The 27,151-nt window shown below is 35.5% G+C and overlaps 1 protein-coding gene across 18 annotated transcripts in view; it reads left to right on the top strand.

Annotated features, from left to right (window-relative positions):
- SHANK2 (SH3 and multiple ankyrin repeat domains 2) overlaps window positions 1–27,151 on the top strand; it is a 343,211-nt gene that overhangs the window by 142,806 nt on the left and 173,254 nt on the right. For all 18 annotated transcript variants that reach the window (XM_040701785.2, XM_040701784.2, XM_015286884.4 and 15 more), the window contains one exon: window positions 3,240–3,353. In XM_040701785.2, the coding sequence (XP_040557719.1) occupies window positions 3,240–3,353 (114 nt within the window). The remainder of the gene's footprint in view (window positions 1–3,239; window positions 3,354–27,151) is intronic.

Below are 27,151 nucleotides of genomic sequence, written 5' to 3'. Positions count from 1 at the left end.
AGCATTGCCAGTTTTTATAGATACAAAAATTATTTTTTTTGACTCCTGCTGTAGAATTTCATATTAATGACACCACCTGAGATTTATTGAAAAGATTATTTCAAGTTTTTTTTGTTAGTGCAGAACCTACATCTTTATCTCAAATTCTACGTTTTTAGTATTGGGCAGTATGTGCTTCTTCTCCAACTCACCAGTAATTTGTCATGTCTTGTCTCAGTACATCAGCTGTATACCTGGCTTCTCCATATTTGCCTCTTGCAGTTCCATTGGGTTTTCCTCTTCTTGATATCCGTAATGCTGTATTTCTTTATATAATAATAATTATTTTATTTGTAGATTTAATCTCTAGGCAAACTTAGACAAGAATGGTGAAGGCTGGCTGCATTCTGGCAGTACCTCATTTTCTCTTCTACCTCTTTTCCATAGATGTTAGGTCTTCAGGCAGGTCTAAGGATATTTGCTTCCCTCTTGCTGTTAGTAATTGCTGATATTTAATAATCCATACAGTAATGGGAAAAATTTTGCTTTCTGGTGATCTCTTTTTGCCTTGTATTCACAGATGGACTTACAAAACACATTCTTTTTTTCATCTTGACTTAGATGTTTTATCAGCTGCTGCTACTGTAAACTCATGAAATTACAGGTGTGACAATCCCAACTTCTGTCTCACTGTGCAAATGCTTTTTGGACATTGAAATATCAATGTAATTTGAAGTATTCTGACAGATCAATGAAATACTGAGTTGAAGAAGACTTTCTTAATTGCTAAGTAGTCATTATTCTACTTACCTTGCCAGTTTGTGAAATCAGGACTGAGATTCACTTCTAAACTCTCCTCAACAGGAATCTATTACTGCTGCATTTTGCAGTTTCAGCTGATTGGAAGCTTGGACTCACATTTGTTACTTGACACTGAATTAGTGTACAATAGGATGCTACAATGGTTATAGTTTCTATATATATGTTATTAATTATGCTTTCTTACTTATATGTGAGAAATGCACTCTGTTTTTGTGTGAACAGGATATGTTTTTTAAAATATGTTGAGTGTTGATAAATACCCAATATATATGGGATGAATGAACAGGCTTCTATTTCTTTCTAACACTAAGTTACCACATTGATTTTGTCTAGTAATAAACACAAACTTTTCAAGAATGACTGGAATTTATAAACATATTTTTCATTAATTATACCCCAAATTTGCATTTGTTAATACTTTTATTTATGTGTTACTTATTTTATTAATAACATTAAAGCACAGATCAGGTTTCTTTATTTTTGCTTGCATGTAAATATAGAGATGCAATATTTTCTTCTTATCTAAACAGTAGCGGTAGGTCTTAGGTAACTAAAAGAAAAGTCATGCTAAAAAATTTTTATTTGGTGTCCTTCTCACTGTGGAGTAGTTACTGTGTTCCAAAATCAGTGCTCTCCCCCATTAGCCTCCAACTTTTAAACAGGTGTAGGTTTCCTCATATACACAAAGTCAGAGAAGTGCTTGATAAACAGTATTTTTGAAACCCACCCAGGTGTAAGATTTTGCTTTAATGGATGTTTTCTTGGGTTTAAAATGTATTTCCCATTGAAAGTGGTTTGTAAATAAGCAGTTAGTGGAATCTGTGCAACTGAATGTGCTATATCAAAAACCTAAAACTTGATATATTTTAAAATATTTTTCTCTCAAATATTTCTGTTAATAGTCATCCACGCTTCATAAGCAACAGCACAAATATCTTAGGATTGCATCAATGACAAATGAGGTAAACATTTAATGTCAAATACTGTTTTTACAGATCCTGATTTGTCAGACCAGGAATCTTTTTATTCCTTTAGTATTCTCAGGACACGCTTTTTTTTTTTTTTTTTTCTTCTTTCCTAGCATTGATTTGATTTTCATCTGAGACTATAGTAGTGCAAATCAAGTTCGAATTCAAAGCCATTGAGTCACAGTAGTTCCACTGATACAGAATTCAATTGCAGTCAGGCTCTGGGACTACAATTTTAAAGCCTGATAAGGCATGTTTTAACAGAGCAAAGAGTGCTTATACTGGAGATCATCGAAATGGCTCTGAGCAAGTTAATATTCCTACCATACTGCAATACTCTGCAGAGATCTTATTCTGGGTCCTGAAAACCACATGCATACGTTAGCAAAGAGATGAGCTTGGGCTAATTAGCCTTGATTTCAGCAGGGCCAGTGGGCTCGGCTGGCTTAGCAAGCACACTGCTAATAGAACTATGCTGCCTTGACTTCCATGGGCTTATTTTTGGTAGCTCGGGGACCTCCATGCTGATCATTGGGTTTTGTACAGATGTACTCTGAAGACCTGTGTTGTATGACTGAGCTACATTCCCAGGCAACCTACATTGAAGAGCTACCCATATTTTTATTTGTCTGTTATATCATATGTATTCTATTAAAATAATGGATAGTATATTTTTAATAGGACATTTATGTTCTTTCAGTGTATATTATTAATTTAGTGATTAGGAAGAACCTCACCTCCAATTGCTTAGAAGTAAAAATATGAATTCTTATTTTGCAATTTTTACAATCCTTGATAACTAGAACTAAAGCTTTTTCTTTCAGTGGAAACTTATTCTGTCCCTATTTTTATTATCTTCTACTGAGAAAGGTCACTGAAATGTTTCAAAAGGCAAGTACATTGTGTAGTGCACCTGTGGGATGTTCAAGTATTTGCTGCTGCACACTCAAAACTATTAAATCATATTACTTGACCTATATTACACATCTCTGGAGTTACCCACTAAATAAAATGGCATGTTTCCTTAGGAAGTACAAAACATATGAGAAGTCTCTCTCTATGTATACATGTATATGAAAACCTAGTTTCATCGTGGATTCAATTTTATGGTGCATTCATCACTTCAGCTTAATCTGAACAGGCAAGACACATTTGTGGTGTTAATATGACCATGCAGTTATCCTTGACTAAAACAGCAATACAAAAACTGAAAATGGAAGGGATATTACGTAAGGGTTGAGAAAACTTCTGACAAAAATAGTTTTGGGCAGGGGTTTCAAAGGCTGATTAGGGTTGAATTACATTTAAAGTTTACTCTGTGCTTACTTTTGCAGCACTAGAATTTAAGTTATTGGACAGTGTTTGCTCTTAGGAACATGATATTCAATTATTATTGAAAAGTTGTTTAAATAATCTTAGTTTTTACATCAGAAGAGGAAAAAGTCTAATGCTTTGTCTCTCTGTATTTAGTTTTAAGCATTGGTGAAGGTGGATTCTGGGAAGGCAGCACCCGGGGACATATTGGATGGTTTCCTGCAGAATGCGTTGAAGAAGTTCAGTGTAAACCGAATGAAAGCAAACCAGGTAATCAGTTTAAGTTCTCGTTGAGTTCTAACAATGACAAATGTGATGTATTGGACAAGCAGAGACAGCGAGGTGCTAATGTGTTATACAGCAGTGTGTTTGTGCAATATTAGAAATTGGAGAATTAAACAAAACAGCTGCTGAATTAAAAAAATAAAGATAGGTTTATTGATAAGATTTTACTGGATGCTATCTAAGCAAACAGTCTTTCTCATGGGGGATGATGCTATGAAGTACTGTGAAAGCTCTTTCATAGGGCTGTATTCACAAATTTTGTAAAGTGTTATGCTGCGCTTTATCTTCTTACAGCATGGGAGAATAACTAATTAGACAAATAATGGAAGGAAAATGGATCAGTCATCTCCCAGTCTAAGGCAGTCATATACTGTATTAAGCTCTTGTTCATAGAGGTAATGTTTCCTCTGTTGACCTTTTACTAAATTTTAGAGGAGACATCTGTTAGTGGGATGGCCCATGTACATCCTTGCTGATAAAAAATGAAATAGAATTCTCTATTATCCTACACTTTAACTGCCATGAGTAAACCAACAATGACTTTAGGCAAGCAGTCTTTACATTTCAAGTAAAAAAAAAAAAAAAAAAGAAAGATATGAACATTGAAGCATGCTATTTTAAGAATTACCTAACATCTCATAATTTCTCTCCTTTTAAGAATTACAATATGAGAACATACTCTCTAATTAAAAGCCCATTTTAAATGAGCTCTAAGAATATAATTAATGTTCTCTACAAATGTGGGCAGTTCTAAATTAGCTATTGATGTGTTTTGGTTCTCTGATATATTGACTAAGAACTTCCTGGCACTGCACAGAAAATACCCTAAAATTTATGCATAGTATTATTCATTCATGAACATTATTATTTTATATGTGCCATTGTATACTTCAAAGGCATACTTTTACTTCTTGCATGTGCACTCAAGTATATACATGAAGTGGATGGAATGGAATAGAATCGAATATGTTGGGTGGGATAATTCCAGAGTAGTAAGAACCTGGAGATGTTTGTAAGATTTTATAATTATTTTAATTTCCTTGCTTATAATGGAAGCTGAGGTAAAATGAGATAGATTTTAGGGGATGAGCAGAAGAGGAGATGAAAAGGTTGCTTTTACAATACAAAAACTATAAGAATGAAGGAATGAGTCGTTAGAGACACTGCTCTAAGATAACCAAGCACTACGTGGAAAGGTTATACTTCCTGTTCCATTTCCCTTTTGAGGAATAACAAAAAAAAATAGAGGTGAAACCAAATCTAATATTTGGAGAGAACAAATTCAGCCTGTAGAGTAATGAGAGAATAGTTGTGTAGCTCCTCAAAGGGCTTAAGAAGCAATAAGAATTTAAAGACCTGGAGGTATATTAAACAAAAGGAAGACTGAGGCTGGAAATGATGAATCTAGGAGCAGTGAAGTTTGTTCTCAAATACTGGATAAGACAAAGAGAATAACAATGTTGGAATTCCGATATGTAACGTTTTTCAAAAACATTATGGAAGAGGACTAAATTCAGTCAGTGTGAAAGATAATCTACTGAAGAGTCACATATGAACAACTCTGAAGGCCCATCAGTAACAACTTGTGGCCACTTGATTGGAAGACTTCAGAAAGATATAGTCTGTGTAAGAAAGTTGTCATAAATACCTTTCTTGGCTTTATCATGCCAACTCTGCATTACATCTGAGCTGTGTATTTTTGTATCCAAATTGGAAGAGAATTCTGGGGAGAGAGATTATGCGAAGTTCTAAAACATGAAAGCAGTTTTACATCTTCTTTAGGCATATGCAGCAGTTTTGTAAAAAGAAAGCAATCAAATCTGTTTGTCACAGATCCTTAAAGGTCTTTTCAAGAAACAGTGTAGAAAGTAAGTTCAGTATATCCCAAGATTGTTTTAATATATGACAAGAAAAAGATGCTTGATCAGTCAAAGGAAATTAAAATTAAGAAAAAAATTGTTTTGGTAAGAATGAACACGTTACCAAATCTGGAAGTACTGAAAGAATATCAACAGAAACATCTTAACATTTTCTGACATGAAATTTTGAAGTCTTATACCATGTGTTTGGTACAACACCAGAGCATTTATTTTTATTTGTACCTATTGTCTCTGATCGTTCTGCAATTTACTTATTGTAAAGTTTTAACTTTAACTGAAATTCTTAAGTTTAATATTCTTCTTTGCCAAAAAAGAAGAAAATATGATTAAATAAACACAAATGGGCACATTTTCTATACCTTTGAAGTTGTGCGCTCACATATTTTCCTGGGCTGTCTGCAAAAAATTTGACTTTCTGCCCTGCACGCAAAAGTCAAAGGTAAAGTACAGTACACGCTTCTCTGTGCTATGAGCTTGAAATATGTCAAATCCACAATATATGCCATATTGTTATTGAAATATGGTACGGACTGAAAGCAGCTGATCACTGAATTGCTCTATGCAGTTAGCTTCATTCCTTTTTGCATAGGAAACAATGGGAATGAAAAGAGAAAGCTTTATAAGCAAAAATCAGCCAGTACTCTCTCTGAGTACAAATGCAAAATAATTTAGAAAAATGTGTTAAGCATGGTGAAAAGATTAGAAATTAAATTAGGTCTGCTGGGATTGCTGAAAGAACATCAGCTGAGAAACATCATAAACTTGTGGAAGTTGCAAGAAATTGCATCTTGGACTTTGCAAAGAAGCAGAAGTTCTTATGGTAATGATTTAGTAAGTAGATCATCATAATCTCAAACTCAGCTCTTTTCAGACCAAGACCAAAGCAATAGGGTTTTTTTGTTTGTTTGTTTTGTTTTTTTTTGCTATAAATGAGATTTAGGAACATTTCTTCAAACAACTTCCCTTTGCTATAAACTTTGGATAATTGTGTTTAATAGTAGCTTGCCATTCGCATGCCAAGAATGAAAGAAAGAGAAATAGTTCTTGGAAAAAACAAACCACAATTAAGCACTACATGCCCAGTAAAAACGGTGGGCAGGTGTTTCATGTCATGCTGATGTATAATCTCACTTCAAAGACAAGTTAAATTTTCAGGGAATTTCGTTGCCATCACGACTCTTCTCTGGAAGTCGGCAGCGCAGAATGGCACCTGGTTCCTGCGATCTCTCCAAAGATAGCAGCCAGCTTGGCAAGTTCTGTTTTCCAAAAAAAAAAGTCAAATTGACTGACATTAATTCTATACCACTTCTTTAATCCTTCATTAAGTGAGACTTGTAGGAAATATTCCATTATTTTCCTGGGACTAATGCTGGGCTTATGGGATTTTAATTATCCAGGTTGTCTCATTTACCCTTTAAAGCATTTGCACAAGATCTGTTTTCTCTCGGTTTTATAGTTTCCTTAGTATTTCAAGAACAAATGAAAAATGAATAATGAAATGAATAATGACAAAGAAAATCAGTGGCCTGCTGTATTCCTTTGCTTGTTTTAGAAAACTTACAAATACAAAACCTTCATGCCCTCTTGTTTTAAACAGTGTAGTTTTAGTAGCCATATTTTAACATTTTTCTGAAACTTTGTTACAGTCAAAAGTATTCCTTCTTGGGAGTTTTTCCAAGTATTCCAATGGGAGTTTTCCAAAGTATTCCAATGGGAGATTGGTGCAACAACTTTTTTTTTTTCCTAGCACAAACACAGAATACAACTACTAACGTATTTCTTTCTGCATTGACAGCTTTCCTTTGTTATTCAGGAGTGAACCAATTCTGATGTTAATTTTTATTATTATTATTATTATTATTATTATTATTCCTAAATATGTGAATGGGAGAATGGAATAATGACTTCAAAATAAAAGAGGGGAAATTTAAGTTGGTAGTTTGGGGGAAATTCTTCACTCAAAGGGCAGTGAGGCCCTGGCACCACAGCTGCCCAGAGGAGCTGTGCATGCTCCATCTCTGGAGGTGCTCATGGCCAGGTTGGATGGAGTCCTGGGCAGTCCCATCTGGTGAGGGGCAGCCCTGCTCGTGTCAGTGGGCTCAGATTGGGTGGGCTGTAAGGTTCCCTCCAACTCAAGCCATACTATGATTCTGTAAAAATAGACTGTTTGCATGTGTGACAAAGTGTTCTGGGTGGATTAGAATAATGTTCTGCAGGAAAAACTTGATACACATGAAATCCAAGTTAACTGACATTTATGTAAATATGAAGCTCTATCTTGTGTTAATAGACATCTTAATAGGATTTATTAGCTAAGTAATGCAGCTCACAGCAACACAAGTCATCTTGGATCTCTGGCAGCAATAGTTTGCATCCACTGAGAACACACTACATGATGTAGATAAAATGAAAAGCAAGGCTCTTCCTCTTAAGCAAGGCTCTTCCTCTTACCAGTTTATTTTCCTCTTAAAATTTGTTTTCATTCTTAATATAGGACGAATTCCTACCTAATACTTTCCAGTGGTAAGTGAAGTATAAAATAATAAGTCGTCCTTAAAATCAGCTGCCTCACCAATAGAAGAATACCATAAGGATAGCTATTTTCATTTGCTTTTCTTTCATCACTCTGTCTTGATAGATTTAATACAAAAATGCTTTCTGTTTTGATTTTACACTCCATGTCCTTCAGCACTTATATATAGATTACCTGATTGCTTGTATGCCAGGTGAACTGTCATTTAGTTTTTTAGCAAGAAGTAATCTTTAATTACGTTGTCTTTAATGTATATTGTTGCTTCCTACTGTGTTTTCTCCCTCCTGATTTGCCTGAAGAACTCTTAGTTTTTAGAGGTGATACCAAAATGTAGGCAGACTCAGCATGTCTTTTAGTAATTCTGGCTTTAGAAATTCTCTTTCATTTCTTGACTTCCTCAGTGTACCTTTCCCTGAGTTCTTTGCTTATCTTTCATATCATCTTTTGGGTTATTTTTTCACTCAGCAGCAATCTCCATGCATTTTTCTATCCTTTGGCCTTAGGGTACACATTATAAGTAGTTGTAGCATGTCTAATTCAGAGAATGAGGGGAGGATTTGACATATAAAATCTCTGTACTTCATATAGTAGTTGATTTCGTAGCAAGCTCACTATTTCTCAAACTTGGCCTTTTTCAAATTCATATTTTTAAACTTACATTTACATTCAATTTAATAGTCAAGTTTATCTAAATCCCCTTTTACCTTTCCCTCAGATTTTCTACAACCCTTTGTTTCAAGCTTATACTCTTATTACTCAATTTCCCACTTTTCTATCCATTTCTTCCTTTCTTTTTCCTTCTCTCTTTCTTTTTCTTTTTTTTTTTTTTTTTTTTTAAAGCTGCTTTACTAATAAGATCCAGCTTTTTGCTTTGTTTACAGTAGTCTTATAGATACTGTTAGATCTTTGCAGATGTCTTTTTAGCTGGTGATTTTTGGACACGTGGTGTAATGGTCTGGAGTGACTATCAGCCATCATCTGTGTTTCTGAATTTAAAATATTTCTGCTTATTTGAATAGTTTTTAGTTTTGTGAAGTGGTATTTTATATTATTCTCTTTGCATGTGCCTACATATAATGGAACATAGAGTGTGATTTCTCACCTGACAAAGAGGTGCTTTGCTGCTACTTCTGATATAGATGAAATTAATGACTGGTCTACGTCAGCAAGTGGTCCATCAGGAAGAAATTGAATCCAAAGAGTGAACCCCACATTCATAGCACAGGATCCCTGGGTGCTTATTTCAGACTAGACATATTTCACATATGTGGTTTGAACAGCCAAGAGTGGCATCCTTCGTTTAGTCTCTTCCTAAAAGAATCTTCAAATGTGCAAACTCTGAGCCTGCTCAGTCTTGTGGGTTTTTGGCAGTGTGGGGCACTTCAAAGTGTATTCCTTGCCCAGGCTAAAATGCTAATGTAGATGCTCCCATGCTGACCTCTAGTGTCACTGGTGCTCAGAGCAGATGCTATCTAGTGTCTGAGGTGGGCTTTCTCTCTCAAAATGTCTGTACCAACATGTTCAGTACAGCTTGCTCCTGTGTTCTTAGCAGTGTGAAAACACAATAGATTTTCCACTAATAGAACGTTTCTCACACCTCTTTGTTTTTTACCCATGTAATCGTACACAGATGCTATAAGCAGAAACTGTAGTTTGCCTCATCCAGAATTCTCTCTGGATTTCAGAAGCTACCAACCAGGTTAAAGTTGTATTGATAAAAGAAATACTTTACTACACAGACTGCTAATACTGAGATACAGAATTTACTTTATTACACATTCTCACTATTTAACAGTATGTGCATTCAGTAAAAACAGATATATTCCCTGTTTCTGCCACCCCTTTTTTAAGTAGTACAACACCTCCACAGACAGTGTAGCCAGACAGGCTGCTAGAAAATTGATTTTCCTTCTTACAAAAAGAGATGATTCCTTGCTGTGCATTGAGGAGCTACATCTGTACATATGGCTAGTGGCTGCTCTGTTCTCTGTGGACAAGTAGCTTGGCACAAATTATACTTGAAAGTTTTCTTCCTCTTGCCTACTGGATTAAGGTATCTTTTTCTGTGCTGCCTTCCAGAACAGTTACTAACATTTTTGTCCGCTGAAATACACCTGGGTACTGCTTGGGAGAGTTATGGTTGGCATAAGGGGAAGTTGTGCCAGGGACCCACTAACAGTTAAACAGGGTGGATGGTTACAAATCAGAGTGAAAGTTGTGTCCTGTATGGACATATTTAGGCTACAGAAGTTCTAAAATATATATATATATATTTTTTCTTACATAGCTGATAGTTAATTTCAAACATTTCCTGTTGTAGGGTACTACAAAAGAGTGTCTTACTGGGTGTGCTCTGTGAGACAGGTGAACACTAAATCTTACCCGAGAAATTTTATGTCTTTATGTGTGCATGCAGGCGTGCATATGCACTTAATTGTATTCCAGTTTGGAACAGAAATGTAATGCAGTGAGCCTTTTCCATGAATCATCAAGACCAGAGGACATGATGGAACACATACTCATATATATGGGTTTTTTCTTGGAATAGGAAAAAAGAAAAAAAGTGCACTCATCTCAACCTGACATGTGCAGAGCACAGCTTGTTTATGCAGCTGAGGACTTGGACTGGGGACTTGCTGTGGGAAATGCCTGTCTTTGGCTACCCATAGAGGGCTTGGAGCTTTTGGATGGAGCCATTACACTTCTCCTTCCTATGAGCTGTGGGGCACCTGAGTTCTGGAAGGTTTTTGATTTGATAATAAGTTTAGATAAATGCTAGTTCCATATATTTCACCTTGAATAGAAGGTACGTGTATATCTGTGGCAAAATGATTGTGCAACTCAAACTGTTTGACATAAACAGCCAAAATTAAAGACAAAGCATTGCTGCAGCTGGAGGGACTAAAGAAGGAGGTATAAAAATAAATGATATAGGTAAGAAGTGAAAAGCGAATTTTTGTTGCAGAAGTTAACCACAAAACTTCAAATGACAGTTGTGTAAACAGCTGAGAAGTCTGATAGCTTGGAAATGTGTTCGTACAATAGCAAGGACATTGGCTGAGCTTAATATGGCACAGAGCATGTAAACCAAGAAAAAAATGTTCAGCACAAGATTGCCACATGTGTAAGTAAGTTTATCATTGTAAAAAAAAATGGTATGATGTGGATACAAATTCAGCCATTTAAAAATAGGTGAAAAGTTCAAGCTATATCTTGTAGTTTTAGACACCAGTCCTAAACATGGCTTGCAGTTGAACAGATGTGTTTATGTAAGTTTACCTCTGCTGCTTTGAGAACATTGTCCAACTATCAAAACCTGTTACCCAGAGCTCAAAATAACCGGTCAAACAGTATTCAGTTAAGTCCCATTGCTTTGAAGTACACTGCTCAAAGCTTCAACCTCTAAAATACACATTTCTGCCCTACCTCTATATTTTGTGCAACAAGCCACATGGCTCTCATGGTTCTGAAAAGTTCCACCTTTTGATAAATGACTTTCTTCTCTGAAATATATTTCCCATGTACAAATTTGTAATTTAAAAAAATGTGAATGGGTGACAAGACATAGCACAGCAATCAGCCACAGAAATTGTGTTCTGTGTGAAAAAGATAATGCTTCACAATGTATTTTTGTATAAACTGCATTCCCTTCCATCAAACAGTGGGGAAAAAAATGTTCTATCCTGAAATGCAAAAAGTCAATGTGAAGAACTAGATCTAAAGTGCTATCCACAAACTCCAGCTGACACAGGAACTTGGTGCAATAGTATTCAGCCAGTTCTGATAACTCTCTGTAGCTGAGGATGCAAATCAACTCTAGTTTTTGTCTCGAGTACTGGAAATTTAAAGAACGAATCTCAGCAAGTTTCTGTACTTTAGCTTTGCTGAGCAAAGTATTCGTGTTCTCAGTAATGATAAACAGCAGTTTGGGAAAAGACATCTAAATGAATCATCACTCAATAATAATGCTAATTTGGAAGCGGAGGTAACTCAAGAACTGTTTTGGTCTACAGACGAGCTATAGGATGGAGTTTTGTGCTTCCCACGCAGCCTGGTGATGTGTATTCTCTCTGACCAAGGGTACATTGACCTTCCATTCAGTGCTCTTCTTACCAAAATATAATAGGAAATTCTTACTATAATAGTAGTATTATAAGAAGTATATCTGTCCTTCGGAAGATTGAGTCTACCAACTGATTTCACTAGTTGGCTCATCTCTATAAAATTATAGTGGCTTTCCTCTGCTAATAATATGAGTTTGGTTCCAAGAAAGAGTAAAATAAAGCATTCCATAATTTATTCAATTTCTGAGAACAGCATAAAGCAAAAGCCTAGGTCTAGTGCTAAGCCTGTCTTCATCTTTATCTCTAAGTAATTTTTAATACATAATATTTTATCGTCTCGTCTCCCTAGCTGACATGCACTTCATCCTTTTTACTCTGATTTTCATCCTTAGTAAGAGCCACTTAGGAATAACTCTAATCAGTTGAAAAGGAACAACACAACTCTCTAAAGCATTGAAATAGGCTAAAGTTGAATTGCACAGCAAAAGAAAATTAAACTTAGATGCTAGGAAACTCAACGTTCCAAATGCATCTACGATTGCTTATGTGTAAAATTGGACGTGCAAGTACAGATTTCTGATTCCTTCTGTGTTTTTCTACCGTGTCCATCTAACTATAAAGTATTAAAAAGTGTCAACTCTAAGGAAAGAAAACAGTTATCATTATAGTATCTTCCTTTTACTTCCACTATTGCCTTCGCATTTTCTGTTCAGTCCAACTAACATGAAGAAGTAACTTTCAAAGCCTGTGAGCAGATATAGATGCTAAAAATTTCTTATGTTGAAAATTACTTAAGAAGTGTCAAAAAGATAAAGTTATAAAATGAATGATTTATAAAGTGAGCCAAACTTCTCAGGAATTTAAGCCTAGTTATTGGTTTAAGAGAGAATACTACAGCCTGAGGCAGTATTTGAGAAGCACTGTTATGCAGTGCACTAGCAATCCAGAAACAATAGTTAATTTTTGATTCATCATTGCTGTTGCGAAAACTACACACATTTTAATCAAATAGTCAGAGTCTGGAGTCGAGTTGTTTGAGTCAGTCATTTTTGTTGTTGTTGTTGTCATTTGTCAGTTGTTTTTGTCAGTCATTTGCCCTATCTCCATTGCTTGTAGGAAAAATCCATTGCTTTCACTTTCTGGAATTTTGGAGCATTTCATATTTTATTAAGAATATATATATATTGGTATTATTTTCCACATATTAATAGCCCTTTTCTTCCTGATTAGCTGTAATTATTAATATATTGTGATTCTATGATCAAATATATTTGGCCTTTGCTCTTTTTATAAATATCTTAAATTATAGTAGGAGTGAATCTTTGGCTTTTTTTTCATTCTGTGTTTTTTTTTTCGTATGAAATTCATTTTAATAAGGATTCTCTGATGCACCTATGCAGACATTATTTATCTGACAGTATAATTTCTGTTAAAATTGTTCTGCACATGTATTGGAATGAAATAAAATGTTATTTTTCATTTAGCTCATTTCATTTGGTAAAACCTAACACTTTCTTTTTAAAACCATCTACTTGAAATGGCTGACATAAAGCAAGGCAAATCTTAGATCTCTGCATATTCTGAAAGTCTTGATAAATCATCATTTTCTTCTGTTTCCTCTGGTACTAAATGACACATTTGGGTTTTTTTCCCCTCTTATTCTTAATGGTTCAGATTAAAGGCTTGACAACAGAGCCTGAAAACTCTTTGAAACACTCCTCAGTTATCTAAGATCAAATCCATATTAATTTAAGGAAGATGATAGAGCATCTACTTGTAGTAATGGCAATGCTGGATGTGATCAAGAAAATGATCCCCAAATAGCAGCAGCTGGTAGATAATACATATTCTGATCTTAAATTATGTCACTGCTATTTGCTTTCATACCTGCCTGCAGCAAAAGAAGGGAAAGGGGCTTTTTCCAGCTTGCTCATAGATCTGTGAGTGTCTGATGGAGAGAAAATGATTTGATAATGTACTTCTGGATGACAGTAAGCGATCATAGTATATGTAGAATGAAAACAAGCACGTTATATTGATTCACTGGAAAACAAACAAACAAAAAACAATGACCTAACAACACAAAAAACACCATGCGTTGTTACATTACATACCACTTTTAACTTTTATTCTGTAGAGAAAACCATGTAAGTGTAAGCTTTCCCTTGCCAGAAAGCTATGTTAATTTTATTGCTGAATCAGTATCATAAGAAATACTGATCTCAATCAGAAAATCTGGGGTCCCACCTTTCTTTGTGAGCTATTAACCAAACTGGTGAGATAAGGCTTTTAGTTTCTTCTACAGGAGATCATTTTCTCTGGAACTTCTTTCTTGGGCTGGATCACCTCTGGGCAAGAATCCATTCAGTCTCTCAGGTGGCTCTGGATATGGCTGGACCTTGCAGAGAGGAATTGTTATACTAGGGTCCTCACACTATCTCCTTTCCATCCATTTCCGTTGTTTTCTCTATCTGTCTGACATCTCACAAACAGATTTTCTTAGGTATCAGCCACTGTCCATATTCTGCCTGGCAGAGCCTGAAGACACAGTCAGCACAGCTGCAGCAGATTTTCTGTGGCATTGATTTTAAGGGATGGGCTTTGAAACGTTGTGCTTACTCAGGTAATCAATACCCCAGAGTGTGTTTATCTAGCTAAGTGAAAGGCTATCATATTGATACTGATAGCCTTATTCTTCATACCGTGGTCAGGTTGTTTGCTTTGGTTTAAATAAACAAATCTGAATATATGTTTCTAATTCTGTAGTCACAAAAATTATTGAAGTTTTAATGGTAATTGAGTTTGCTTGCATTTGGAATGGAGTTTGGAAATTTGGGTTACCTTACTGATTTGAAGTGGAAGATGCCCACAGACACTCTTACCCCTCAATTCAAGCCCTGTCTTGTCATCTGGCTTGGCATGGGGAGAGCTGGGTTTAGACGAAGGGCATTTGTTAATTGCTGTTGTCTGATGAAGCTACTGTGATTGCCTCTTGAAGAATCAAACACTGCAGAATTGTTTAAAGACAGCAATTTCTAAACAACTTAAGGAATGAAGTACCTTGAAAAATACCAAAAATAGCTGTAAAGTCAAGATAATTTTGATTTTCAAACTGAAAGAACTTCAGTGTACTGTTCTGGGGCTTCTTTGTGGCCAAAAGTTCAACTAATATAAAAAGTCAAAGGAAGCTATTGTCTTTAATTCACGTTCATAGATGTTATGTACATTCCAAGCACTAGTTTAATGATATCCAGAAAGACATTTAAAACAGTTATGTATTTTGGCTGCTCTCCTGGCACTAATATAAGGAATTATATTTAATTATCTTTATGACAAATTAGTACTTTAAGGAAATTAAATCTAATGTATCTTTGTCTCATTTATCTAAAAATTCCTTACACTAAAAAAAAAATAGTGGCATAAAGGTTAATAGGAAACCTGTAGAAGTCATAATATTCAATTTTGGCTGAATAGTTAAAATGTTGGATCATATGAGCTGAGAGAAGTACTCTGTTAGATACATTTCTGTGTAATGATACACTGCAGGAGATGGAAGGCTTAAAGTTAAGTAACGAGTAGAATTATTTGCAACAGCATTATAATGAAAGAGAAAAAGTATTAGTGCTTCAGGGTGTGCTGTGAATGCACCTAGGTGTTACGAAAGATAGGCATGGTCAAAAACAAAATGGATTCACAAAAACAGTCCAGTAAGATACCAGCAACGCTGAGAAACAGAAAGAGCTTAGAGAATATTGGCAGTGGAAGGATGTACTTAAAATGATTCCATGCAATGAGTCTTTCTTTGCCAAGGTGTGCGTGTTAGAGGTAAAGAAAAGGAAGGGTTTTCACGCTTTCAGCACATCTGCACTAACCCAAGTTATCAGTTGGAAAGTGCCTAGGCGCAAGAATCGCCTAACATTTCAGGAAAGCTTTAAATAAAGTTAAAATTCATGCAGACATGCTCATACCATACTTTTACATGGCTGTGTAAAAGACAGAGGCTTACCACTTTTTTAGTTGCTAAGTAAGCTGTTATGGTTATAGTTATGTATCTCTCACATGTATAGTGTTTTCTGTATACTCACATCCATTTTGGGTGCAAATATTGTGCAGCAGTATTGTCTTTGTCTATTACAATTATTTTCCATTCCCAGTTTGCTTTCCACGTCTTTACCAGTGCAGTGGTTTATGTGGCCACACTGTGGATGGAAAAGGCAAAACAGTGCTGCAAAAATTTTAGGTACTATTTCCATTCTGAATGTTTTATCTCTCATATAACTTAGAAAAACAATTCCTTTTACATCTCATATTAACATCTGTTGGTCAATTATTAAAAAAGAAAAAAAAGAATTACCTGTACCTAATCATAAATTCCTGTAGGTGACACTTTTACTTTATTTGCCAGGACAAGACCTGAGCATTGCTGCGGTCTCATTTAAGACTTGGAAGTGAATAGTAGGCTTCTGAGTGAAGGGAAATGCACACGTGTGCAGGGGTTGTGCAAGGCACTGTTACAAAGATCACAAATCTATTTTGCTAAGATTCTGTCATTCAAAGGCAGGATGCAGTTGTGAACAAAAACCATGAGAAAAATCAATGCTTGAACTTAATCATTTCTAAAAACCAGAGGATGTTTAAAAAGTAGTAGAAGGAATGGTGATTTTTCTTGTCCTAGAAAACAGAAGGGCAAATTGTAGATAAGTGCAGTGCGGAAATAAAGGCTTAGATAAAAACCAGAGGAGAAGCACAAGACAAAATTAGTGTAGAGTTGTAATCCTTTGAATTTTTCTCTTTGCTGTACTATTATGGTCCTGGATGTAGGCTGTTAGCTGCTGACAAAGTAATACTTGCAGGCAGAAAGAAAATCTGGCTAAAGAGTGAAGCGGAAAGGGATTCTCTTGAGATAAGGAACTTTTTTGGCTGGAAAAGGGACTTGTAGTGTTGCTGTAATTCTTTGGTGATGACATCTCAATATCCAATTTAATTTTAAACTCTTAAGACTCTGTGTCCCCAGATATTTTTGGTATAAAGCTGTCAAGTACAGATTTTTTTTTTTTAATGATAAAGACTTCTGTAGCTCTGGGTCATTCTTGGCCTTACTCCCTCCATTCCTGTAATCATGTCACAGTTCAGCTTTCTGCAGTTTCTACTGCTAAGCTCTCCTCTTTGAGAATTCTTCTTAAGTCCCCTCACTTTCCCCAGCTGATGAACAGGCTTTTGAGTGGCACTGAAACTCTGAAACATTTAAATTTCTTAATAATTACAAGTAAGAGATCTGAAAATAATATATAATATATATATTCTTTCTAGTGTTTTTTTTTTTTTCCCCTTCTGGTTTTATCTGCATACTTGAACAAGAAAATAAGGTGAAAAATATTTTAGAAATGTAGCAGTATTTAAAACTAGATTACTGTGATGAATTTTGATAGGGCACACTCCTTTGGAACTGTACCCTGCAGTGTAATTGCAGGAAATACATATACAAAAATCTTGCTAGTTATAAATCAAGTGAACTTTTTTGCTCCTCCTTCATTCTTGCTTCCTTTAAAAAAAAAGAAAAAAAAAAAGTTTTAAGGTTTTAGTTTTTTTTTTCTTATGAAAATTTTGAACATTTCCATTATTCTCATTCATTCATTTTAACTCTTTCTTTGTAAGTGAAATTTGCATGAAGCATAGTACTGACAAGGTGAGGTAGTACTTATTCTCTGGGCTGCAGATGGGCAGGTGAAAGGGGAAGATTTTTAATGTATTGAAAATATCTTGTTTAATGCAGAAAATGATTGAGTTCATAGAAAAGCAGGAAGTGATTGTCAGAAGCATCCCACTTTCTTACTCTGTAATAAAAGTAACTAATTCCCAGTTTTTGTCTAATTTTTCCTGCTGAACAGCTTAGCGCTTATTTCTTTCTGCATCAAATCCTATTTTCTAAAGATGCTGTCTACACTGTGGTATAGAAGGAACTATTTTTAGGAATGGATACCCTCAGGTCCCCACTCTCCCCAAACATATTGCAATGCTGTTAAAAAGTACAGGTGCTTGGTAGTACCTGTAGACACAGTGCTAGACCTTGACACAAGAGCTTATAACTCTTGTGGCTTGGGGTGGGAAGTGTTTATAAGACTGATGAGGAGGAAAAAAACATGCACTTGAGAAGCAAAATAGCTGACATGGATGCAAGTGCTGTTAGTTCTATGTATTTCAGTACACCACTACCTCCAGCTTTCCTTCTGTTTTATGTGTCTATTTAAAGGTGCGCTTAGATGCTGCTAACCTGTGAAATATACATATATTAAATTTGTTTTTCTTTTAGTTTATGTGTAAAACTCTGTGTAACTTGTTTCTACAATAATGACTGACGTTTCTAAAGTTAAAGTAATCTTGAAACCAAGTTTGTGCTCAGTCATGCTTCCATCCATAGGGAAAGAGAGTTAACGAATGTTAATGATTTTCTTATCCTCACTAAGCAGGAGTTATGTTTGTTAGCACATATTTTCTTAAGTTATCTAAGAAGTGCAGGTCATGCTATCTAATTAGAAGTTTCATTTCTAACAAGAAGTTTTTAAGTGTTACTTTTGATAGATGTTGAAGGGTTCGGTTCTAAAATATAATCATTTAAAATAAATAAACCTGAACATGAACCGTAATATTTTATATGAACTACAATGTAGTTCCTGAATTTGGGGATTAGGTGAGGTATTGCTGTGTGGATAGAGTTGAAACACTGAAATGTGTTATGAACTTCCTTCTTCTAAAGTATATCATTAGGATATTGTGATATCCTAAACTCACTTTATAGAAAGTTGCAACTGGTATGTGATATTCGAAAGTTAACTGGAAGTGCTCAAGTTAATGGATTTTAAAGCATTAGAGAAGCATTTAAGATGGTTTTTGCAAAGCTGTTTTACCAAATAGATGAGAAACAGATAATGTATTTCTTAGACCACAGTGAACTAGTCTGATCTGTAAAATGCATGCCTAACATAGGTATTTCTCATGCATCTTCATACTACTTTGCAGTCTGAAGATAACTGCTTTGCACTCCAGTTGGCAATAGTCTTATACCTACATTCTTAAACTGCAACTTTGGACAGTTCTGTAACAGCTGTGCCTATTTTATAATGACTATTTACTCTTGGGGTATTTCCTGAAAATTAATAGGCATGTTTTAAAAAAATGTCTAAGCAAAATCACGTATTAATTAGTGACTCAATATGAGAATCTATCTGCTGCTGTCATCTCTTTCATTACTGAATCTTTTAAAAGCAGGGATTCAGTAGATAGCTGATTATCCTGATTTCTAGACTGATCAGAACAGCAAATAACAGTGTATTAAAGTTATTATCCAACCCATTTAGAATGAAAAGAAGATGCAAAAAATTCTGTAAAAACAGTATCTAGTTGTTCAGGTTGTAGTATATTAAAACAATTCTGAAGTAAGAGTTAGAGGGTCATTAAGCATAAATACTTTGGGGATACTCCCAGTGCTTGTGAATACAGCTATAAACATGGATACATTTCATGTTATCATTGTTATTTCCAAGACACAAACCATGTTGAAGGCAAAAGCATCTGGTTGAAGGCGAAATCATCTGGTAGCTCTTGTGACAAATGCTGTCTTATTTAAAGGTACCAGTGTATTCCCTTGTAATTTTACTTTTTGGTACTTTTTAAATTCTGAGAACTGATTTGTGAATAGTGTCTGGGTTCTGACTTTTCTAGTTGTTACTGTTGAAATTTTGTGAGCACACAAGTGCTGAAAATGGAAAAGTATGTAGTATTTTTTGATATGCTGCCATTTCTTACCTATTTTTACTTTTTATTATTTTTTACAAAGGAAATAATCCCATATCTGGAATCTGTGTTGTGGAGATTTCTTTTATGTTTTACGATCACCTGTTCATTGTCTTTGGGTTGAAAACCAGTGAGGAAAAAGAGCGGGAAAAAAAGTCTTTGAAGTGAGGAAGGTGATGGAAAACAGCAAGATGAAAACAGGGCCCCCATTCCTGATTTTGTCTGCTGCTGAGCCAAAGCATGGAGCTAGGAGAGGGAAGGAGAAGCAAGAAGTGGGCAAGAGGAGGATCATGCAGTGAGAGATGCCCCTCTCAGTCCTGGGGCACAGCTGTGCTACAGCAGGCTGAAGGCTTGGCCTGGCTGCTGGCTGCACCCGCGGCTCCACATCAAGGCCATGGCATCCAAAGGGCTGCACACAAAAGTTACTGAAGCAGTAAAGGGACCAGCAAGTGCAGGGTGTTCTCAACCAAACAAGTAATTAACTAATAAAACACACAGAGGGGTAGTGAAGTCATCCTGAAAGCATGTATGCTGCTTAAGTGAATGATGTGTTAATGTGACTGCCGATTGTAGATATTTCTCAAGCAAACAAACGCAGCTGGGAGCAGGCCACTATCTAGTGATGACATCATCCTATTTTGAGAACAGGATGTGAGGAAGAAACTGAGTTTCATGTTCTAGAAACTTCTCTCTGGAAGATGTTCCCCTGAGTCAGTGGTCAGGTCAATTTGCGTTACTTTTGAATCCACTACTTGTGAGAAGCTTAATCGTTGTTGCTTTGGACAGAGCACTTCTGAGGCATGTGAAAATCATCTGGAAACACAGGTAGGATTGTATGTTGTGAACACGTGGTGATTATTTCTTGGGACTAATACTTTCCTAGGCTAAGCTAGGCTGAGTCTTTGCCTATCCTGGCAGTGGCTCCTTGTCCAGGTCTTCCTTTCTGTGCTATAATCACCTGGCCTGGTTTTGGTGCAGGCAGCAGAGGAAACTTGTATTCCTTGAAGTTCCAGTTAGTTCAACATAACTTGAGGTTAGAATATCCAAGAGGAGCAGGAGCAGCCTCACGCAAAAAGCCATCTTCTGGCAAGGTAATCACAGTCCTTCCTGATGCACTACACAGTTCTCAGGGATATTTCTCAAGAGCTCTGATAGCAGTACCCATTTGGTTCACACAATTACACCAACTTTACACAATGTACATATACAAATATAATAAAAGCAATGCAAGATTAACCACTGGGTCAACTCCCTGTGGTTTTACATACAGTCACAGCAACTGTACCAATAGGTAGTCTTTATGAAAATCTGTGTGCAGATTTTTTTGGCCCTTTTGTGTTATCACAGTTTGTTTTGAATTAATTCAATGAAGTGTATTTTCCTTACACATGGCAAACTATTTGAACTTCAGTTTAAAACTTACTGAGTTAGTTCCTCAGGCTTTTGTGTGCGTGGATGATAGGCTGCTACCAGCTGTTTTGGCTGAGGTGATGGTAGAATAGAAAGACATTTGTTAGTTGCCAGTAGTACCGTAGTCACTCTTTTGCACACAGAAGGGAATCGAGGCTTTCTAATGAAATTCACTGCTGACAAAGATTTTTCCTTAATCCTCGTATTTTATGAAGTTCAAACAGATTGCACTGATGCTGAAATCAGTAAGCTTCATTTACCATTTTTCCCTGCTGGAATCTCATTCTTGGTAGAGACCTCTGTAATACCAATGTAAGAGATCACTGATTTACTGGGAGTGTGTTTTCCATATTTTTCACTTTGCTCTAAATATGACTGATACTAAGTAGTAGGAGACTTAAAATGGTATAATTGCTAATAAGAAATATTTTGAAAGATTTAATTTTACAAATTGAATATTGCCAGTGACTTAATTATTTAAAGGGGAGCTTTAGCTTACAAAAAGAAAAAGGAAAAGAAAAGCTTATTTTTCATTAATTTACTTTTTCTAAAGAAACAGGGCTTGTGTGTTCTTGCCATGTACATCCATTTGGTCCTTACCACAGTAGCTTTAGAATACATTTTTGCTTTTCCTGAGGTCAAACTTGATGTAACAGAGAAGTATTGACTAACTGAACTCCTCAGACATTAAAAATCTTATTGAGTGCTTGTAGCCTCAGGTTTGATCCTCCACACCAGGAGAAAGAGCAGCAAGCAGAAGGGTCTTGGCACGTTTTCAGAGGATTGCTGAGAGAGTGAGAAGGGCTAGTGGCAGCACATGGCCAGGATGATGTGAAGGAGAGGAGGCAAGGGAGCAGGGTGGCAGAGAGCCAGTGGCAGCAGGTGCTGTGGTTGCCCTCCTGCTGCCTCATGCATAATCAGGTGTTTCATCTGTGGGTCCTGAGCAGTTCTGGAAAGAGGTAGTACTGAGTGACAGGTAGCAGCCCATGCTTCACATGAATGAGTGTTGGATTTCTATTTTTATTTTTTTCTTTTCATGGGAATTCCTGAATATTTTAACTTCACTTAAGCTTAATGACTTCATGCACATGGACAAGTGATGCTTGCTTTTCCAATTACAGGTTTATGCCTTCAGGTAAAAAAAGTAGATATGTTAGCCAACTTTATTCCTAAATTCTTTTTATATAAAGATGATTAAGAAGCCACGCACCACTTCAGAAAGTTTTAATCTAAAATTTATTTTATAAGGATATGTAACAAATGATAATCCTGACACTTTAAACTATTCACAAATGCTGTTGCTAAAGCAATGATGGTAATTCTTTCCTTAATGTAATTTTTTAATCTTTTTAATGTTCTTTAAGATAACTCAAGATTTATTTGTTTTTCTTTGTTGTTGTTTTGTGGGTTTTTTGTTGTTGTTGTTTTTAATAAACTTCATGAAATAAACAACTCACTAGAAGTGAGAAAGGCTTCCAACAGCAATGAATAACTGCAGGAGAGATGTTTTCACAGAGGTCACATCTGCAAAGAAAGTTCTATTTGCAGCTTGCAACTTCCTTGCATGTGCAAGTCAGTCAACTGCAAGACAAGTCCATAGATCACAGATTCATAGAATCATAGAATTTGAATGAGTTTTTGTTTTGTGTTGCTCACACACTTACCTACATGTTAGTCTTTCAGAGTTTTCACCTCTATGACACATTTTATATGCTTTTTTAATAACCACATAGCATAACTTAGTGATTTTCCCTCCTGTGAAACTTATGCATGCCATTGTTTTTAAACCACTTGGTTTTGATGTTTTAAGTCAGATTTTGGCATTCACTTTGCAGTATTCATTTTGCTTATGTGGTCAAATATACTTTGATGTGCATATGAATGTACCACTGATTTGCATTGATTTTTCTCTGCCTTGCAATTAATCAAGACTGTAGAGACATTCTTAAGGCTTTTTTCTTACTGGTCTTGGCAAGCTATGCTAAAGTACAAAATAAGATAAAAGATCTCCACACCATCCTACAGCTGTACATAACATACAATCTACTGCTCATTAACATAGCTTCCTTCATATGAATTTCAACATCTGAGATAGAATAACATATTTTGCATTGTTGCATTTGTTGAGCATTTAAGCCAAGGCTTCTTGAAGTGCAAATATTGTTCTCCTAAAATCAGTTCGTTAATTTTTTTAAATCTCAACAACCTGTTCAGAAACTTATTTCTCAATAAATTGTACTGCTCTGGTATCTTCATCCAGAGTATCAATATTCAGAAGCCTTTCTACATTCTTAGCTTGCTGATTGCATTTTCTTCCTTACAGAAAATCAATTACTCTTACTTACAGCAGCAGAATTTTAAAAAGATACAATCAAAGCTTGAATTTCATTCCAGTTTAAGTTCTGGTTGCTGTGGGTGTAGATACCTTTTGTGTGCTTAGTTTATATTCCCTTTGGGTTTCAGATCAAATCATAGGTGTGCTACCTTATTCCAAAAGGTGAGAATGCAGAGGTGCTTCTCTCTCTAAGACCTTTCATGTTGTTCCCTATAACTGTCATCCAAAGAGTTATAAGCAGTTGTTATCCAAAGAATTAAAGCAAACGTAGTTTGTGTTTAGTATGTTGTATTGATTGTCTCACAAAGCAGTAGAACTACAGTATTATGAATTTCCATAAGTCAAGAGATACTAAAAAAACAAGTGAATCCAGAAGTGTTTTTTTTTCAGGTGGTTTATAACATATCTGTTGGAAGAAAGGTAAATGCCTGTGCAGGCCTTCCCATTTTGTGTGATGGGTTCATCTTAATCCAGTACTGCGTGATGGGAAAGGATGGTAACAGTAGCGTTCCTGGAATCTATCTGGCACTGTGCTTTTGTCTGTATGTGTTCTTGTGTATCTAACTTTAATACAGAGCTTTTAATGGTAATTATTAATTATAAATTGGCATAGGTTACAGCTTTCAATCTGATGTTATGCAAAAGTGTTTTTTTAATATTTCCTAACTGGCAGTTTCATCAGGAATGAGAGGGCTTTTAAGGAGTGCATTTTTGCTATCAAATTATATATAGAACGTGACCTGACTCAAGTTTTCTGATGAGACTTCCGTAGTAGGTTAGTTTTTCCTGTGATCAGCTAAATGCGATTCAGTTCTGTGCTTACTGCTTACAAAGTTTGTGATTAGCATCACAGTAGTCCAGTTTGTATTCTGAGGGTAACAGCAGCAGAGGCTCATCTCTGACTCCCAATAAAAGATTACTTTTTCCAAATGAAGGCAATATTAAACTGGAAAAGACTATTGGAAGAATGAGCCTAAATTAATCAAAAGCCAAATGTGTTTTCCAATATCAGAGGAGAAAACAAAGGTAAAAAAAAAAAATAGGAATATTGTATTTTATATTGCTTTTTTATATATTATAAATTATACATGTTATATATTAATAGAAACAGTATACATCTGGTAATATTGTTGAGATGAAATCATTCTGCTTTTCTGAACTTTTTGTATCACTGAAATACCACAGTCCTCAGTAACAGGTCGCAAAATGTGCTCTCACCAGACAGTGCGTGAGTAGGATGCTAATATGCTTCTTTCTGCTCAGCATTTAAGACAAAGTCTTTTGATGGAAGCAAAGCATTTTATAAACTTTATTACATGGTATGAGGGCTTGTTGAAAAGTCTTGCCTTTAGGATTTTTGTGAAATATGGTTTGTGTTCAAATGTCTTTCTTGTACTGAAACATGCAATACGTCATACCATTTGTCTTTTATAATAAAGTGCTGTGTAAGAGAGAATGTCACAATACACAGGAGCTTAGATAAAGAAAGGAGAAAATAAATAAAAGTAGGATAGCAAGAGAAAATGAGATTTATCCTATCTACAAAATGCTGGGAAATCTTGAATGCCTCAGTTTTGAGCTGTAGATCTTTATACTGAAGCAGTGCAAGATAGAAACCACCTTCTGGATGGAGTAGCTGAAGTACAGAGGAAGGAACAAATTTGCAAACGGAGGTCAGATGTCCTTGTCTGCAGTAAGGACTCTTGCATTTGGAACAAAAATATTCTGGTTAAGATCTTATCCTTGCTGTTTCTCACTTAAAAAAAAAAAAAAAGAAAGAAAAAAAGAAAAAAAAATTCTTGCACATCATATTTAATATGTAATATGCTATCTTAACAGTTAAAGTGAGTGTGTTATTAATACCAACTGTTGTATTCAGTAGATGGTCACTAGATGGCATTCTTCGGGTATAGAATTTAAGCGAAAATAGTACATAATGCCAAATTTGTATTTAGCCACAATTCTGTTGAATATTATACTTCAGTATAAAACCCTTAGTAAGGACACACTAGGGCAGTGAGAGAAGGGGGAAAGAGGAATTGAGTGGTGGTGTTTTAGTGGCTGCACTTTCTAAGCATTTTGGTTTACTTTGAACGCTAAAAATTTTGTGCAAAAAACTCTGAATATTTTTCTAGTTAATGTATATTGAAATTGGTTTTTAGATCATAGATTTATGCAGAAGTGTGAATCTGTTAAGTTCTTCACTCGCACTCCTTAGAGGCAATAATCAATCACTATGAATTGTTCTAGGTAAGATCATATCTTCCAGGCCCTTGAAACTGAAAGCAAGTAATCAACATCAGCTCTCTTTGTGGAGAACTGCAAGAAAGCTCTGATACTCAAATGATGAGTACAGATAGTTACTGGCATTGTCTCTTTTAGAGTTGGGACAGAGCGTGAGTGTAATGCTGTGATAATCTGCTTCTCTGAAGCCCATCAGAAATTCCATTTAAACCTGAGAACTCTATTTTGATAAAGCCTGATATAACTATCACAGTACTGCAGAACACAAGGAGTAATTAAAAGTGTTTTGCCCTAATGAATCTGTAAATACTAACTGGCTTCACGGGAATTGCTTTACTTCAGTCAGTGCCATATTTTAGAATGAATAAAAGCAGTCATCATTGATTTCTGAGCTATGTTTCAAATCTGACTCATCTATTTTGTTCTAATTCAAAATGGGAGATGAAGTATCTCAAGTGGCTATAAACGCTGTTCTGTGAGTGCCATAGAGTAGCATCACTTTACTGCAGACAGCACTTTCTGGACTTGTGTGCCGCTTGTTTTTATTATTACTCAGTGGCATAGAGGAAAGGGCACAGTGAGGTAGAGTAGTCTTCCTTACATACTGTCTGCACTCCCCGAATCTTTCAGTGTAACTGATGAGATTTTGAGTATCCAAAATCCAGCTTGCTTCAGATATTAATATATTATTAATTTGATGACTTTCTCTATGCTGATCTCTAATGCACCCTCATCATAACCATAGAATTACAGAAGTCTAAAATGGTTTGGGTTGGAACCCCAAAGTTTTTTTTTTGTTGTTTGATTGTTTTTTAAGTTTCAACCCCCCTGCTATAGGCAGGGACTTGTTTTGAACCAGTTACTAGCAAGACTTTCCAATTTCATACCACGACAACTTCTACATTGAAAAAAAATAGTGTTTGACAGTCTAAACCTTAAAGATATCTGATTTTTATATATAAACAGAAAAAGTAAAATCTGTCATCAAAATTCTTGTTATTTGAATGTAATGTTAATCTCTTTCCTTATGTCATATAAAGACAAAGGTAACTCAGTAGACGGCAGTCCTCTTAAACAAAAGAGGAAACAGTGTGAGCATAGGGAACTGGAATTCAAGTGGAAAAAAAAACTCCTGTGTCATCTAGAATGAGCATAGATTGCATCTTTTATTTAGCTTTCTCCTGTCCTAGCTGTTGACAGTTTGTTTTTCTATCTTAAACTGCTCTGTAAAATTGTGATAATAACTCTCTAAATGTGTTTGAGGAGTTGTACAAAATGAAAAAATCTATGCATGTGAGTGTCTGTATTTTTCTTCCTTATTTGTCAAAAATTGAGATTAAATCCTGAGTGCTGTTCCTGGATACGATTTTATACAGTTTGCTGATAACAATTTTCTGTATTCAGAAATAGTTATAACAATTTTAATACGTCAGCACTTGGTATTCTTCTTACGAAACCATATATTTCCTGTAGCTCATCCTGCACTATGGTTTATTGGGTCTGGCCCAAAGGCACTTAGGCCTTAC

This window comes from Gallus gallus, chromosome 5 (assembly GCF_016699485.2).
Source record: "Gallus gallus isolate bGalGal1 chromosome 5, bGalGal1.mat.broiler.GRCg7b, whole genome shotgun sequence".
Taxonomy (NCBI): Eukaryota; Metazoa; Chordata; class Aves; order Galliformes; family Phasianidae; genus Gallus; species Gallus gallus.
This window is presented reverse-complemented; position numbering and strand designations above follow the sequence as displayed.